The 18,566-nt window shown below is 39.8% G+C and overlaps 2 protein-coding genes across 2 annotated transcripts; one reads left to right on the top strand and one right to left on the bottom strand.

The window, feature by feature from the left end:
• Positions 1 to 134: 134 nt before the first annotated feature.
• Positions 135 to 9,212, bottom strand: LOC115224484 (26S proteasome non-ATPase regulatory subunit 9-like). The gene is given in 8 exon segments (XM_029795393.2): positions 135 to 239; positions 936 to 1,024; positions 1,466 to 1,567; positions 4,054 to 4,096; positions 4,099 to 4,243; positions 6,491 to 6,593; positions 8,209 to 8,375; positions 9,197 to 9,212. Coding segments are annotated over 8 exon segments (687 nt in total). The 3' UTR covers positions 135 to 217.
• A 6-nt stretch (positions 9,213 to 9,218) lies between these two features.
• LOC115224328 (translocon-associated protein subunit gamma) lies at positions 9,219 to 15,572 on the top strand. Its single transcript, XM_029795190.2, has 5 exons — positions 9,219 to 9,466; positions 11,410 to 11,536; positions 12,913 to 13,005; positions 13,939 to 14,070; positions 15,450 to 15,572. Exons 1-5 carry the CDS (start codon positions 9,319 to 9,321, stop codon positions 15,514 to 15,516), a joined length of 567 nt encoding a protein of 188 aa, XP_029651050.1. The 5' UTR covers positions 9,219 to 9,318; the 3' UTR covers positions 15,517 to 15,572.
• Positions 15,573 to 18,566: the final 2,994 nt, after the last annotated feature.

The following is an 18,566-nucleotide window of genomic DNA, read 5'->3' as shown; positions in this document are numbered from 1 at the left end:
GTTATTTTAGTAAATTCTTCGTTAATTTCCAAATAAACCCAAAGAAAATCAGTGAATTTCAACAGAAATGTGGTAACAAAACATTTAGCTGACCAATCAGTGAAAGGAACCAATCGAATGACAAATCAACACAGTTTTATACATAATTAAAGAAACAAAAGTTTTTATTGTTGGTATGGCAAATACAAAGTCTTGATCGAGTCACTGGCAAAGGTAGTTATAGAGGTACAATATTACACCTGCAAAGAGAAACAAATAATAACAATAACAATAATAATAATGATGATGATGATGATAATGGTTTCAAATTTTGCCACAAGGGCAGCAATTTGGGGGGGAGGGGGAAGTTGATTACATTAACCCCCCTCAGTATTCAACTGGTACTTATTTTATCGACCCCCGTCCCCCAAAGGATGAAAGGAAAAGACTACCTTGGCAGAATCTGAACTCAGAACATAGCGACAGATGAAATACCTATTTCTTTACTACCCACAAGGGGCTAAACACAGAGAGGACAAACAAGGACAGACAAACGGATTAAGTCGATTATATTGACTCCAGTGCATGACTGGTATTTATTTAATCGACCCCGAAAGGATGAAAGGCAAAGTCGACCTCGGCGGAATTTGAACTCAGAACGTAGCGGCAGACGAAATACCACAAAGCATTTCGCCCGGCATGCTAACGGTTCTGCCAGCTCACCACCTTAATAATAATAATAATAGTAATAATAATCCTTTCTTAACCGCATATAAATGCCTGTGCCTATTACAATGAAGGCGGCGATCTGGCAGAAACGTTAGCACGCTGGACGAAATGCTTAGTGGTATTTCATCTGCCTTTATGTTCTGAGTTAAAATTCCACCAAGGGGAGGGAGGATGATGATGACGGTGGTGCCAGAGACTGCTTGTCTGTGACTGTTGTTCGAACTCACCCTAGAAATCCTTGACCACTCCATTTCTGGGGTACTAACGTTAACCGTTGTTCTTTACCATCACGCAGCACTGTCACAGAAATGGATTTCTGAAAGAATCAGAATGGTTTCTTTGATTATCCATAAATTCAGTCAGAGACATGCACACACACACAGAATGGCCCTAACAACAAAATACATTCACATATGCATACACACACACAGACATAACAACAAATTATACATATACACACACAAACTGCTAACAGCAAAAATACATGCTATCTCTCTCTTACACACACAAACACACACACACACATAAAGACAATACTTTTGTAACAGATACACTCTTTCCATAGATATTTTCACATACACATAAACAGATACAAAAATACACACACACACACATACTGACACAAACAATACTTTTATCTATTCCGCAAATAGACATACACTCACACACACAAACGTGCACACACCACACACACACACAACACAAACGTGCACACACAAACACACACACACACACAATCGTTGCTGGTTTAACTTACGTCTATACTGTGCTGAACAACTTTTGCAACATCTTGTAGTGTCTTGAAGTTGGTGCGCGAGATGGAACCAAACCGGAGGACTTGATCCCCAACACGTAAGCTCTGTTAAATAGATACTCAGATTTGTTAATCATTTAACAAATTAACTCAAACAATCAATTTTTTTTTAATTAAAGGCACACTAAGTGGTGATGATTAACCCTTTTACTACAGAAATCAGATGTGTTTACTCAAAATTTCATTACCCTTAATTGTGGAAAGCAGTTTTATATACCAAATCTATCTTTTGTTGAAGAACGTTATGCCTGAAACCATTTTCTGCTCAGATGTGTCAAATTTTCTGAGGCAACAGGACTTGCAGAAAATACCATTTCCATTTTTGGCAGATATTTCAAATCATTACTGGAATATCTAGGAAATTTAATTTTGTAGCGAAATGTTTAAAATTAATTAATTACAATATACAGAGAATAAGGATTGTCATCAGCGTCGTAATTAGCTTCGTTAGTGTAATCATCCTCATCATTGTTGCTATCATTGGTTAACCTTTTTCTCTGTGGAAATCAGATATATATCTACTCATCTACTCGAAAAGAAGTTTTGTAAACCAGTCTATTGAGGAATGTCGTATTTGAAACTACTTCTCTCTGGAGATATGGGAACTTGTTGAGAAAAGGGAAGTTTATTGAGACAAGGGAAGTTTATTGAGAAATGGGAAGTTTATTGATTTACAGAAAATACCAATGCTGTTTTTGGTAGCTATTTAACATCATTATCAGAAGCTCTATGAAATTTAATTCCACAGTTGAAGGGTTCAAAGAAAGTTGTGTACAGTTATATATAACACATCTGTGCTATACATTATCAAATGTGGAGGCGCAATGGCCCAGTGGTTAGGGCAGCGGACTCGTGGTTATAGGATCGCGGTTTCGATTCCCAGACCGGGTGTTGTGAGTGTTTATTGAGCGAAAACACCTAAAGCTCCACGAGGCTCCAGCAGGGGATGGTGGTGATCCCTGCTGTACTCTTTCACCACAACTTTCTCTCACTCTTACTTCCTGTTTCTGTTGTATCTGTATTTCAAAGAGCCGGCCTTGTCACTCTCTGTGTCACGCTGAATATCCCCGAGAACTACGTAAAGGGTACATGTGTCTGTAGAGTGCTCAGCCACTTACACGTTAATTTCACGAGCAGGCTGTTCCGTTGATTCGGATCAACCGGAACCCTCATCATCGTAACCGACGGAGTGCTTCCACCACATTATCAAATGCTTATTCACATTGTTTTGAATTAATTGGGTATTATCTTGTACCTTTGAGATTTCAATTATGTGACTATATATTTTTTAGACTAAAGTTGTAGGGTAGGTGTGAAAGACTGGATCTGGTCAGTTTGAACATAAAACGGGAAGAATATTTTGACCAGATATGGTCAGTTTAAATGCTAAAGGATTAATTTTCTCAAAACTTGTCCAATGAAATTGAAGAATTTCTGAAATTTTCAACTGTGAAAGTCTGCACTCACGCAATTAGCCATTCTTTATTTCATTGTTCGTTAAGGCGGTGAGCTGGCAGAATCATTAGCATGCCAGGCAAAATGCTTAGCGTTATTTCATCCGTCCTTATGTTCCGAGTTCAAATTCCACCGAGGTTGACTTTGCTTTTCACCCTTTTGGGGTCGATAAATTAAGTACCAGTGAAACACTGGGGTCTATGGGATCGACTGATTCCCCTCCCCACAAATTCCAGGCCTTGTGCCTTTAGTAGAAAGGATTATTTTATTGTTTGTGGTTAATTAGCAGAAAAGAGGACAAAGCCCAGGGTTTGTCCTTGTGCTTCTGGTGTTGTCGACAGGATTATACATAAAACACAAAAACCAAATGTCTATTCTAGCTACATCATGGGGCATTGGCATCTCGAGTTTTAAGATTTATACATAATGACTAAGGACCAAGATATCTGGTGCACTGTTGTAACTCAAGAGGACCCATCCACCACAGCAGAATTGATGCCAGTGCTGGTGCCACATGAAAAGGACTCATGCTGGTGCCACAAGAAAAGGACTCGTGCTGGTGCCACATTAAAAGTACTGGTGCTGGTGCCACATTAAAAGCACCCAGTACACTCCATGTGTTGGTTGGTATTAGGAAGGGCATTGAGCTATAGAAACCATACCAGAAGAGACAACAGAGCCAGGTGTGGCCCTTGGCCTAACCACTTCCGGTCAAGCCATCCAATCCATGTCAGCATGGAAAATGGACATTAAATGATGATGATGATGATGATGATGTGTACCCTTCTCGGTGCCATAACTAGAACTTGTACCATCAGAACAATTCTTTATTTTTGTTTCTCTACTCTCCAAAAAACACAATATAACATATATACAAAGCACTACTCCTCCAAAAAATATAAGGAGCAGACCACCCCCTCGGTCTCCCCTGGTCCCATTTTAGCTCCACTGATGACCTTTCTCCATTGTCCCCCATATTCCATCACCCTACACACTCACCAAACTGAGAGACTCCTAGACGTTAGTGAATGACAGCAATTTTACTGAAGATGAACAAAATCAGAGCCAACACTTACGGCAGTAAATGCAGGTGACCCGTGGTCAACTCGGTCTATTTTGGCAAAAGGCTGGAGAATTGGAGCTGAAACCTTAATGCTGGTGTCCGCTTCTTGTATCTGGCTCCCTTTTCTTCTCGAGCTTTCGCATGGATTCTATGTAATTCTTCTTCAATTTCTTTCATCACAGCCTTATGATCATTCTGAAGACCTGCAGGAACAAAAAAAATACATAAATAGGTGCAGGAGTGGCTGTGTGGTAAGAAGCTTGCTTCCCAACCAAATGGTTCCAGGGTCAGTCCGAAAGCATGACACCTACTATAGCCTCTGAAAGGATGATGGGCAAAGTCGTCCTCAGCAGAGTTTGAACTCACAACATAAAGACACACGAAAATAATAACAATAATGGTTTGGTTTCGATACAAGCCAACAATTTTGAGGGCGGAGGGGGGGTTCTAGTCGATACCATCGATCTCTGTACCTTACAGGTTCTTTGTTTTACCGACCCTGATAAGATTAAAGGTGAAGCTGACCTTTGTAGGATTTGAACTCACGTCATAAAGCGCTGTAACGATTCCTTCAACCCATCGTCCAAGGACGGCCGGGAGACAATTCAAGATTCTAATGCAAGGGAGACAACTGGAAACCAACCACAAAATCCCCGATTGCAGATCGCGTGACTTACAAAGCGTGTCCGAGATTTCATTGGCAATATTGTCCTTGGCAACAAAGACACCCACCCCCAGACTTCATTCAGAGTCTCATGGGCTGAAAATGGTTCAAGATATTCCATTATTGTGATCGGGCAGGCTCCAATGTTTCTCATAATTACCACTGAAGGAGAAATCAGGGCAATATAGATTGGTGGTGGTGGTGGTTGTGGTGGTGGTAGTGGTGGGAATAAACCTAATTATAATGTCTATATGTCTAACATTAATTATTGTTAATAAAATTGACATTTTCCCCATCCAATTAATTTCATCTTTAGAGATAAAACATTTTCCCTGTGTTGAGTTTCGCAATATTTTGGTGACTTATTCGCTTTATTCGTCAAATTACAAGAAAAGCAGCTGAGCATTCAACGTGGAGGCCATCATGCTGCACCGATGCACTGAAGCCACCTTTCTGCCAGTTCTTTGAACCCCATGATGATAGCAGTTCTCGTCCTTTGAGGTGAAAAACTCCCTCACAGAATATTGGAAACAAACGACACTGCTTGTATGACAGTGACACTCATTTACAACTATCACACAATACCAAGAGACGTATGCATGTATGTGATGGGCTTCTTTCAGTTTCCGTCTACCGAATCCGCTCACAAGGCTTTGGTCAGCTCAAGGCTAAAGTAGAAGACATTTGCCCAAGGTACCACGCAGTGGGATTGAACCCAGAACCCCTCCCACAACACTTAGATTGACTTGATGTCAGAACATCATCAGATGCTTAATTTCTTGCCATGGAAGGCGACAAGCTGGCAGAATCGTTAGCACGCCGAGCAAAAGGCTTAGCAGTATTTCGTCTGTCTTTACGTTCAGAGTTCAAATTCCACCGAGGTCGACTTTGCCTTTCGTTCTTTCGGGGTCGATAAATTAAGTACCAGTTGCGTACTAGGGTCGATCTAATCGACTGGTCCCCTCCCCAAAAATTTCGGGCCATGTGCCTAGAGTACAAAAAGAATTTCTTGGCATGGACACCGGACTGAAATAAATTTGAACAACGAACCAAGTTTGTTTCTTTTTATAAACTAAGGGAAGTAACTCGCGTATTCACTATCAAACAATGAAAACATAAACCCTTCAACATTCAAACTGTTCTGTCAAATGTAATGTTTAAATATTCTCTCATTGCTTTGAGTGAATCGGGCGTTGTCTCATAGTTTTGAGATTTCGATGTTGTGATCGCTTATTTGCAGAACGACATTGTAGGGTAGGTGTGAGGCGTTGGATCTGGCCAGTTTGAACATAAAACAGGTTAACCCTTTCGTTACGGTATTTATTTTGAGATGCTCTGTGCTTCTTTCAATCAATTTTATATATAACAAAGGATTTAGTAAACTAACTTGGTTATCATTAAGCTGGTGTTAGGAACATAAATTGTGACGTTTGGTGGAAGATTTTAGTTCAAAACTTATGAAAACAAGATATTTGTACTCAGAGCCAGATTCAACCAGGTTGGTAACAAAAGGGTTAAATATCTTTAGCATTCAGGTTATTCTGTCAAATGAAATGCTTATCTATTCACATTGTTTTGAATTAATCACGCATTATTTGGTAGCTTTGAGATTATGAGTATGTAATTGTTTATTTTTACAATGACATTGTAGGGCAGGTGTGACAGGCCAGATCTGGCCAGTTTGAACATAAAACAGGCAGTATAATGAGGCCAGATATGGCTGGTTTAAATAGATTCGTCTCGTTATGGCTGTTAAGGGTGGAAATGAAGCCTCGTGGTTACTCACAGATAATCTTCTGCCTAGAACTCCTTACGGAATATAAATCAATGTCAGCCCGTGGGTAACCTTCTTTGTCCACTAAAGCTTCGGTCATACCAACTCCACCTTGCTGAAAGAAAGAAAGAAAGAAAAATTTCTCACGTTGGTGAATTCAATGCACAACACAAACCGGTGTTTCAAAATTACATCTGCTAAAGCGGCCTGATATGGCCACTTGAACTGAACTGCTTGAAATAGCAGTCAAGAACTCCTGCAAATAACATCTGACAACCAAGAAGACTGCACTGGACAACACTCGTCCAACCCATGCAAACACGAGAGAACAAACATAAAATAATGACCAGATAGAGGTAAGTCTATGCGTGCATGCAGGCGTGGCTGTGTGGTTAAGAACTTTGCTTCACAACCAGGTACTTCCAGGTTCAAACCCACTGCATGGCACCTTGGGCAAGTGTCTTCTACTATAGCCTTGTGAGTGGATTTGGTAGACGGAAACTGAAAGAAGCCCGTCGTATATATATGTGTTTGTGTGTGTGTCCCCAACATTGCTTGACGACTGATGCTGGTGTGCTTATGTCCCTGTAACTTAGTGGTTCAGCAAAAGCGACAGATAAAATAAGTACTAGGCTTACAAAGAATAAGTCCCAAGGTCGATTTGCTCGACTATAGGCGTTGCTCCAGCATGGCCACAGTCAAATGACTGAAACAAGTAAAAGAGTATCCTTCAACAAAGATTATTTGATCAAACTATATTTTATTGGCATAAACTCTGCAATGTCACCATTCAGGTTATTTTGGCGTATGCGAAAATATGTTAGCATACCTACGCAAATGTGCCATTCGACTTTGTTTCCTCATACCTTACAGAAAAAATTAGTATTCTTTAATTAAATTTTCTAAAATACCTTTCAGATGGTATAAATTACAATTATATCAGAATTGGCATTCCTTCGATATAACTCGACAAAATCAAAACATTCCACTTCGGGTATTTCCGTGGGTTGTGGAATATAGATATAACGAAATTATGCCAGCAATGTCTAATTTGAAACTTGAAGCAAAAAAAAGTCTTGCATATTTGTTCTTACCAGTTTCGTGTGTGTATGTAAAATCTGCAAATTTCCAAGCAGAAAACAGAATCAAACTGTCATTTGCTTCCACGGAAATACCCGAAGTGAAGTGGTTTGATTTTGTCGAGTTATATCGAAAGAATGCCTCAGAATTTAATGTGAAAACAAAATTGGTAAACGTGCTGACATACTGTCTCACGTTACATATTTTTTTTCAAAATTTCAAGTTTCATTTTTCCAATGTGTGTGTGGAGGGTGCGTATCAGTTTGTGCGTGTACATGCTCACCAATTTTATTTTATTTACCATTATATTCCAATATAACCGGAACCTACACCATCTGAAGTGTATATATAGAAAACTTCACTACAAAATATCCATTTTCTGAAAGTTATGACGAAACGAAGTCAGAAGGGGTCACTTGTGTAGTCATGCCAATGAGTTTAAACCCTAGCCATGAAAAAAAGGGGCGAAATCTGGAATTTGTCACTGAAATGTATTCGTTTGTTTTCTTCGATGATCGTTTAAAATTAAACACACAACTTCCACCATTTACCCAATATTATCGCAATATTTCATAGAATTAGATCAATAAACTGGTGTCTTATGTTTCCAGTGTTCATATTAAATAATAAAACGTGGTCCCTCTACAAACCTGTTCCAGTATTTCGCCATATTCGCTGATTTCGTCTTCGATTTCTTTCTTTTTCTTCATAAGTTCCTCCATGTTCGTTGTCGTTGTTAGCTCTGCTTCAACAACAGCCGCAATTCGTATAACTTCAACGTAGTTGTTCGAAATACTAGAAATAGCAGTTAAATTCCCTCAGATCATACGCTAATTCCACAGACATTAGCTGAAGCAGAACAGAATACAATCTGGATATAATTTAAAAAAAAAGAAAAAGGGAGGCGAGACGATCTCGACTCAAGAAGGCCTTTGGTCAAAAGTCTCTTCGATTAAGACTGATTTGTAACTAAAGAACAATTCATTTAATTACGAAACAACGCGGTTGCATGACCTACTAGAAATAGCAGTCAAATCCCACCTCTTTCTCAAATTACAACTTACCGTCACAAAGAATGACAAATTAAATGAGGCCGAAAGGCGGCGAGCTGGCTGAAGCCGGACAAAATGCTTAGTTGCATTTGTTCCGGCTTTATTTTCTGAGCTCAAATTCCACCGAGGTTGATTTTTGCCTTTTACCCTTCGAGGTTGACAAAATAAGTCCCAGTTTGAACCTAGAGCCGATGGAATCGAATGACCAAGTGTCGGTACTGCTTAAAAAGAGTGGTCCCGGTGCGCGCACTCGTGCATCTGCGCTAGCTAGTCGTGACTAGTCGATCCTACAACGACTACCTAGCAAAGTAAATAAAACACAAAATAAATCATTTTTTTACACAAAGTAAATAATTTTTGTTAAACAAAGTAAATAAAACACAAAAACAAAGAAAGGATCGACTAGTCACCAGTTAGCGCGGACGCGCGAGTACGCGTGTGCGCGCACCGGGCCCACTAAAATGGTCTTGCTCAAGGACACAACGCGCCGCCGGGAATTGAACTCACGACCTTACGATTATGAGCCGAATACCCCTAACCACTAAGCCACGCACCTTCACCGCCCTCTGAATAACAAGTTATCTGCCCTTAGAAACCGCCATCGCCAAGTGGTGTCACTGCTGTGCTGCCACTCTACTCACACACCCTCTTTTCTGCTCTGTCTCTCTCTCTCCGATCTCTTGCGTCAATCGGGTTCCATCATCAATCATGGTCAGCAGTCGCGGCTCCGGACACAAACAGAACAAACTGACACGGGAGGAGGAACTCCTCCTGCAAGATTTCAGCCGAGATGTCTCCACGAAATCCTCCGCTCTGTTCTACGGAAATGCCATGATTATCTCGACCATCCCAATCTGTAAGTCTCCACATTTTGCCACAACAACTTCGAAGTGTGCCACGTCAGCCTTTGCCATTTGGCGAAGCTGTTTGGAAAAGCCTCGCTAAAATATCTCCCCGTTTCATAGGTCCTGGGCCGCGGAGGGGGGTTCGGTTCTTAATTAAAGCATCTTCAGCTAATTTTCACATTTATTATTATCGCCAAAGTTATTTATTTTACACAACAGCTGGGCCAAGAGTTGTGAATGTCGAGGTTGCATTTGTTATTATTGTTGCTTTACATGAGACGGGAATTGAAGAATTGCCGGATCTATATAGACACACACGTATATAAAATATATACATAATATATATAGAGAAAGAGACGTATACACACACGAGTATATAAACATAAGAAAGTATAAATATATACACACCCACACTATATAAATGAGAAAGTGTGTGTGTATATATATATATAGAGAGAGAGAGAGATTTATATACATACAGTATATAACCATGAAGTATATATATACACATCCAAACTATGTAAATATGAGAAAGTGTATATACACTCACAGACGTGTCTCTACATGTATACACACGTAGATACATACACAATATATAGGTATATATATATATAAACATAAGAAAGTATAATTGTTCTTGGTAGATTCGCTTCCGTCGCTACATTCTCTCTCTTCGTCTGGTCGTTCAAACGACCAAAAGGATACACTTTTTATCTTTTTTCGTCTGAATAATCACATTTAGAGACAAACTCCAGAGATAAAAGAGCTGGAAATGAATTAGTTACCAGCTTCTTCCGATTACACACAAACATTGAACGAACAAGAATCGTCATGATTTTCTCTAAACCCAGCTGTTCCGATCCAGCATACCTTTAATCAAACATGTTTACAGATGTTTCCATCTGGTCTTTTCCTCCCTATCTCTCTTACACCCTACACCTGATTCGTCTGATATCCAGTTTTTTTTTATTCCAGCTCATCTCACTTCCGTTGTTATACGTTAACATCACAAAATCCAATGGAGCAGGCTCACCTCATATTTTTCCTCCAGTTTTTACACATCCTCCTTATTTCAATGCCCATGTTTTGCTCCAGGTGCAGACGTGGCTTGTAAAGCTTGTCAACCAACCATGTGATCTTGGGTTCTGTCCCACTACGTGGAACTTTGGACAAGTGTCTTCTACTATAGCTGCGGGTCTACCAAAACTTTATTTATGGGTGGATTTAGTAGACAGAAACTGAAAGAAGCCCGTCGTATGTTATATATATGCGTGTGTATATGTATTTATCCCTCATCTCCATCTAGATTAAACGATTACGAAGCTTAAAAATAAATGCAGTGGCTGATTTGCTCTACAAAACCTTTCAGAGCAGTGCCCCAGCATGGCCACAATTTAATGTCCGAGACAAATAAAGGATTAAAACATTATACAACCTGCTCTTGACTATGAAATCTGTTTTGTTGCCAGAAAGGGTAATAACTCCCTGAACTGTCCCCCATTTTGTTCTTTACTATGCTTTTAACCCTTTTGATACCGACCCACCCATGCCCACCCCTGGTTCTATGTTTTGCCTTTCATCCTTTCGGGGTTGATAAATTAAGTTCCAGTTATGCACTGGGGTCGATATAGTCGACTTAATCCCTTTGTCTATCCTTGTTTGTTCCCTCTGTGTTTAGCCCCTTGTGGGTAGTAAAGAAATAGGTACACGTGTCTGTGGAGTGCTCATCCACTTGCACGTTAATTTCCCCAGCAGGTTGTTCCATTGATCAGATCAATCGGAACCCCCATCGCTGTAACCAAGAATACCTCTTTTTACTAAATGCTTTGAGACACGGCTGATTGATTTTTTTTTTTTAGATTCTTGTGATTCGAATTAAAAAAAAAGAAAAGAACTCCATCAGCTTTTATTTTTCCCTTTTCGCAACTTGACCTTTTGTTTCTGTGTCTCATAGGGTTGTTCTGGAGGATTCACCAAATGGATGTCTTGGAATCTGCTCTCCTCTTCATCGTCGGAACTTTGCTGAGTACCTACCTAATGGCATATGCCTACAAAAACGTCAAATTTGTACTTAAGCACAAGTAAGTATTCGGCTTTAAATGGAACGTTTTTTCCTTCTTTTTTCTATTCTTCATCCAGAAAGTAATAACATTACTGGTTTCTAAACACTGCTAAAGAATTTAACCAGGGTGGGCACCATCATCATCATCATTGTTCGACCGTGGTCGAGACAATGGAATTTACTATGTTACGCCAGACTTCACGGTCCATCATGGCATTACGGAGGTCCTGTTGCTGGATGCCTGTATCCCTGGAGATTACATCAGGGTAGGAGAGTGTGCACTCTCTGGTATTGCGAGTAGATGGCTTCCAGAGGAGAAGAGTAGAAATTACCTCTTTTTCAGCTCTACAACAATGTCCAGCAAACTGGACTCTCTTACCTTTCACAAGAGATGACACAGGTGGTAGTTTCCCATATATTTGCATTTTGGTTGGATGGCGCTTCCACGAGAGATTTTGAGCTCTCATAAGGAGGCAAGTGTAGGTTCCATCCAACCGCCTCTCAAGCTTCTTTGATAACTTGATAACTTTGACAGCCAGTACTTGGCCAGGGTGGTCATGGCTGAAAGACTTGCTTGATCAAAGCTGGCCTGGGGCTAAACACAATATACATGCAATATCACCATTACTGTGTTGTGTTCTTGAGCAAGACACTTTATTTCACGTTGCTCCACTTCACTCAGTTGTAGAAATGAGTTGCGATGTCACTGGTGCCAAGCTGTATCGGCCCCTTTGCTTTTCCTTTGGATATCATCAGTGGTGTGGAGAGGAGGGGCTGGTATGCATGGGTGACCACTGGTCTTCCATAAACAATCCTGCCCGGACTTGTGCCTCAGAGAGGAACTTTCTAGGTGCAATCCCATGGTCTTTCATGACTGAAGGGGGTCTTTATATATAAGCTGCGGGTCTACCAAAACCTTATTTTATGAGTGTGTGAAGGCGTATGGCCCAGTGGTTAGAGCGTCGAGCTTACGATCGTGAGGTTGTGAGTTCGATTCCTGGACTGGGCTGCATGTTGTGTTCTTGAGCAAGACACTTTATTTCACGTTGCTCCAGTTCACTCAGCTTTAGAAATGAGTTGCGACATCACAGGTGCCAAGCTGTATCGACCCCTTTGCCTTTCCCTTGGATAACATCAGAGGTGTGGAGTGGAGGAGGCTGGTATGCATGGGTGACTGCTGGTCTTTCATAAAACAACCAGACTTGTTCCTGGGAGGGTAATTTGTAGGTGCAATCCCATGGTCATTCATGACTGAAGGGGGTCTCCTCATAATCTTGTGCATATAAGATATTATGTAATCTTGTTCTTACAGAACTCTGTGCTGTCTTGTTTGTTTACCCTTCAGTAGTCCTTGTTTTGTTATTTATACAACGTTGTCCTGTCTTTGCCCTTTAGAGTTGCCCAGAAGAGGGAGTCTGCCGTCAATAATGAAATGATGAAGAAGTTGGGTGAAGACAAGAAGATGAGCAAGAAGGAAAAAGATGAGAGGTAAGTTTTTATTTATTTATTTATTCCAGTGGAAGTGGGGTGTTTTTAAGTACCAGGGTTGAATTACAAGCATACCCAGAATTCATGGTACGGGTAGTATTTGTACTGGGAAAAAAGAACAATAAATCTTTAACCTTTTAGTATTCAAACCAAGTCATATCCAACCAAAACATTCAATCTGGCTCCCGAGCCAGTGGCACGTAAAAAGTACTCTCTACACTCTCAGAGGTCATCCTGCTGAAGAAACCTTGCCAGATCAGAGAGGAGCTGGGTGCAGCCTCCTGGATTGCTGGTCCTCGGTCAAACCGTCCAACCCATGCCAGCATGGAAAGCAGACGTGTGCCTTGGGTATGTTGTGATGCTCCTTATTGTTACTATATTGAAAGGGTTTTATGCAGGATGTGTGCAGTACCTAGGAGTGCTATTTTCTGTATGTTATATCTCTTTTATTCTTTTACCTGTTTCAGTCATGTTACTGTGGCCATGCTGGAGCATCGCCTTTTACTTGAGCAAATCAACCCCAGGACTTATTCTTTGTAAGCCTAGTACTTATTCTATCGGTCTCTTTTGCTGAACCGCTAAGTTACAGGGATGTAAACACACCAGCATCGGTTGCAGGGACGAACAGACACACAAACATGTACTCACACATAAATATATACACGACGGGCTTCTGTCAGTTTCCGTCTACCAAATTCTCCACAATCAAGTTAGCTTTATTTCCAGGTCTTTGTATTTTGAAAGTTTCTCCATTTCTTTTAGAGAAACGTTATCATCTGTTGGTATTGATACATCAATTAGAAAGCATTTGTTTTTTCTTGATGATGTCTGACAACTATATCTGGCCTGTTGGCCTTAATTTCTCTATCTGTGTATATTGACATATCCCAGAGTATGGTTACTTTCTTCTTCTTATTATTATTATCCTTTCAGAATATTATGGAAAAAGAACGAAGTAGCCGACTATGAAGCGACCACTTTCTCCATCTTCTACAACAACGCCCTCTACCTGGCTCTCCTCATCGTTATCTCATTCCTTATAATGAAAAGTCTCAACTCCACTTTGTATCCTTTTACCCAAATCTATTTTATTTCAGTTGTTGTTTAGCCTTCCAGTCATCCCTCCCCAAAAAATCTTCCCCTTGGAATTTCTTCTTGTAATTTTCCTGCAACCATCACCCTCCAAAAGTTGTTGACCTTTGTTCACCTTGTGACACTTAACCATCATCATCGTCATCATAACGTCTGTTGTCCATGGGTGGGGCTGTTTGACCAGGGGTGTCAAGCTGGAGAGCTGCGCCAGGTTCCAGTCTGATATGGCATGGTTTCTATGGTTGGGTGACCTTCCTAATGCCATATATGTGTGTATATATATATATATATATATATATATATCACCGTGACCGACCAGGCTATCAGATGTTGCTACACATCACTGGTCACAATGCGCTTCGCATTGTTTTAGCCTTCAAATAACGCCACCCTGCTGGCTAAGCGAGCAGGCCAACAGATGAAAGAGTCAGAGGGAGTTGTGGCGAAAGAGTACATCAGGGATCGCCACCACCCCCTGCCGGAGCCTCGTGGAGCTTTAAATGTTTTCACTCAATAAACACTCACAACGCCTGGTCTGGGAATTGAAACCAAGAGTCCGCTGCCCTAGCCACTGGGCCATTGCGATTAAGAAACACACATTGTACTAAACATACGATTCCTAATATACTTTGGATCTACACAAGGAGCAGCTTCTGAGAGAAGTGAATAATAAATGAATAATTAAGAGATGGATTATGTATCGATTCACTACAGCTGTTTCCAATGAATTTCTGATTAATCGATTACTGGAGATATTATGTCATTAGAAAAACCTGTTTTCATCAGGTGGATACATGAACGACAGCATTCAAGAACCAATGAGATGTGCATCTTCATGGTTCTGGGTTCAGTCCCACTGTGTGGTACCGGGCTGACCAAAGCATTTTGTTTTTCTGAGTTCAAATTCCACCAAGGCTCATTGTGCCACAGAAACTGAAAGAAGCAAGCCTGTCATATATATACACACATGTGTGTGTGTATATCTCTATATCTGTATTTGTTCCTGAATCACTGCTTGAGAACCAGTGTTAGCGTGTTTGCATCCCCGTAACTTAGCTATTCAGCAAAAGGAACCAATAAAATAAGTACTAGGCTTACAAAGAATAAATCCTGGAGTTGACTAAAACCCTTGAAGGCAGTGCTCCAGCATGGCTGCAGTCAAAACGACAAACCAGTAAAATTTCCACAGTGAAGGTCTTTTTGCATATACAAAAGTGTTTAATATAATCGTTATCCCCCTATGAGTTGAATGTGATGATGCCCCAGCATGGCCACTGCCCAATGGCTGAAATCAAGCCAAGAATTTAAAAAGAAATCCGTTTCCAATGCTGTCTTCCTTAACCATTTCTCAGCAATTATCTCTTTTCAGTGATTGCTTCAGCAGGACTTTTGGCTCTCTCATCCACCAGTACCAAATAATTATATTTCTTTTTTTTTAAAAAAAAATTAATGAAATAAAAAAAATTAATAAACATTTCTTGACCCTTTTTTTTTTTCATTTTTATATTTATTTTGAAGGTATGGCTGCATGGTATCCTGTGCCAACAAAGTCCTTGAGTGAATTTGGTGGATGGAAACTGAAAGAAGCCCATCATGTGTGTCTTTTTGCCACCCACCACCACCACTTGACAACCAGTGTTGGTTTGTTTGTGTCCCTGTAACTTGGTGGTTCAGGGAAAGGGCCGAATAGAAAAAGTACTAGGATCGATTTTGTTTGACCAAACCTTTCGAGGCAGCAGTGCCCCAGCATGGCCACACTCCAGTGACTGAAACAAGTCAACAATAAGAGAACATTGACCCGCCATATTGCAAACCTTACCAATTCTTCACCTCAACAGACCCCCCTTCCCTTTGCCGCCTTTCCTTGCCTTCTCGTGCCAATGTTGAAAAAAGAAGAAATTGTTCCCCTTTAGTATTTGTTCTGCACTGTGTTAACATACACTCCCTTACAGTGGTCAGACCATTGGAGACCTGTAACCAACAATGATCAAGTTGTACAGATCTTCAGTTATGCTTAGTTCCTAAAACAGAAGAACCTGCTCGTGAAATTCATGTGCAGGTGGCTGAGTACTCCACAGACACACATACCCTTAACTTAGTTCTTGAGGAGGATGAGCAGGACAAGGCTGGGCCCTGTGAATTACATGTACAACTCATTTTTTGCCAGCTGGAGCAATATGAAATAAAGTGTCTTGCTCAAGGAGTCAATGTACCTATTTCTTTACTACCCACATGGGGCTAAACAGAGAGAGGACAAAGACAGACACACGGATTAAGTCGATTACATCGACCCCAGTGCGTAACTGGTACTTTATTTATCAACCCCCGAAAGGATGAAAGGCAAAGTCGACCTCGGCGGAATTTGAACTCAGAACGTAACAGCAGACGAAATACGGCTACGCATTTCGCGTGGCATGCTTACGTTTCTGCCAGCAGGCTGCCTTTAGGGAGTCAATGTACCACCAGGAATTGAACTCATGTTCTTGTAATCACAGGCTAAATATCCTAACCACTAAGTCATGTGCCTTCACCATGTAGTTTTTAGTCTTCATCTTTTTCTTTTGTTTTTCCCCCCTACTCCAAAGGTGTCCAACCATCTGAAAGCCATTTTAGAAGGTTGCTGGTTTTAATCTTTGTTCTGCGATGATTCTGTTGTGCTTTCATAAAAATTTAAAAAGACAAAAAAATAAAACAAATTGAAAAATTCAAAAAGAGAAAAATAAAACAGTTACACAAAAAAAAAAAAACAAAGTTTTTTGATAAAAGTAAATTTACTGAAAACGATGCTCAGTCATTTTAATCAAGAATTGGGTGGAAGGAATTGAAAAAGACGACTGACCATCAAACGACTTGATTTGGAAAAGGAAAAAATATCAAAAATGACACTAGGTATCGTAATGAGTGGGAGGTGGGGTGGGGGGGGCAGGGTATGAAGAAGTGGGAACTGGCGTCCCTGGAGCCAAGAATGTCAAAGAGACAAGCCTGGCACCGAGGTAAACACTTTAACCACAAATGATGTCTGGAATCAACTGTCAGAGCCAGATTGCTGGCAGAGTGAGGTGATAGGTTTGTCCTTTCACGTTTCACAAGTTTAGTCAGAAAGACATTCATAAAAAATATATGTATTTATGTAGAGAGAGAGAAATCCACAGCGATTTCTGTGTCTTTTTTTGTCTTTTTTTGCAGTCTATTTATACTGATTTTTTTTTATTTTTGTTTTGTTTGTTTATAAACTTTTGAGGAAAATGATGAGAGACAAAAAATGTTTTAATGTTGGTTTAAAATCATAGATCAGGAAACCTCCTGGTATTACCAATTCCATGAATTCCATGATGGCTAAGAATGCACAAGACAAGTCTGATAATGACTCAGATCACACGACAAGTTTGAAAACTCAAATGATACACACAGAACTACATGCACACACACACACATATACACCAAATATACATACATACAAGTGGACCTCATGTCAGCTTCAGTGACAACTATTCCAGCTGTTTTACTGTGTCCGGGGAGAGTCATTTTCTTTTTGTGCCTTATTATGTAACACACTCACAGGTAAAATTTCCACTTTTTTCTTATTTTTAAAATATAAATAAAATATTTTAAAATAAAAAGAAAAAGAAAAAAGTGGAAATTTCCCCTTTTATCTTATTTTTAAAATAAAAATAAAATATTTTAAAATAAAAAGAAAAAGAAAAAAGTGGAAATTTCCCCTTTTATCTTATTTTTAAAATAAAAATAATAAAATATTTTTAAATAAAAAATAAGAAAAAAGGGGAAATTTTACCGGTGAGTGTGTTAAATAATAAGGCACAAAAAGAAAATGACTCTCCCCAGACACAACAGAATATGCTTCAACACACAAACTCATATAAAGAATCTTGCAAACCAAATCCAAAATCGAAATATTCCAGCTGTCTTACCAACAGAACTACCTATTCGCTGCATCATAACAAAGGTGGCTGAGTATCTCAGACACATGTACTCAATGTATAAATACTCAGTCAGGCTTGGTGTGACACAGTATGTGACAACACTGGCCCTTCACATTACAGCAACACTTCATCCAACACAGAGATTTTGTCTCATTAATTAATGCTGTAAGTGGTTGAATATTCCACACTCATATTCTTAATGTAAGACCTGGGCAGAATTAACAGGACAGCAATGGTTCTCAACAGGGATCCATATCAGATTCTATTGTTAACATTTACATGCAATAAATTGGTTATATTTTTACAATACACAATATTTTAACATTTCTTTTTTTTATACAATACCCAATAATATCAAATTATAAAAATATAAGAGGATTTCTTTAAACATTGAATCAAGGGGTTCCATAGGTAGAAAATGGTTGAGAACAACTGCTGGAAGTTAATTCTACCTTTCAAATTTCAGATACGGGCACAGTTCTATTGATCAGCCGGTCAGTTTTTGTCCATACAAGGTTCGGGCCAACT

Source organism: Octopus sinensis, linkage group LG25, assembly GCF_006345805.1.
Source record: "Octopus sinensis linkage group LG25, ASM634580v1, whole genome shotgun sequence".
Taxonomy (NCBI): Eukaryota; Metazoa; Mollusca; class Cephalopoda; order Octopoda; family Octopodidae; genus Octopus; species Octopus sinensis.
This window is presented reverse-complemented; position numbering and strand designations above follow the sequence as displayed.

Bases quoted from the DNA above. Each gene is read 5' to 3' on its own strand.
- LOC115224328 (XM_029795190.2), top strand. From the start codon at position 9,319: ATGGTCAGCAGTCGCGGCTCCGGACACAAACAGAACAAACTGACACGG. The intron at 9,467-11,409 runs GTAAGTCTCCAC...TGTGTCTCATAG, and splicing joins TATCTCGACCATCCCAATCT to GGTTGTTCTGGAGGATTCAC. The intron at 14,071-15,449 runs GTATCCTTTTAC...ACCATTTCTCAG, and splicing joins AAAAGTCTCAACTCCACTTT to CAATTATCTCTTTTCAGTGA.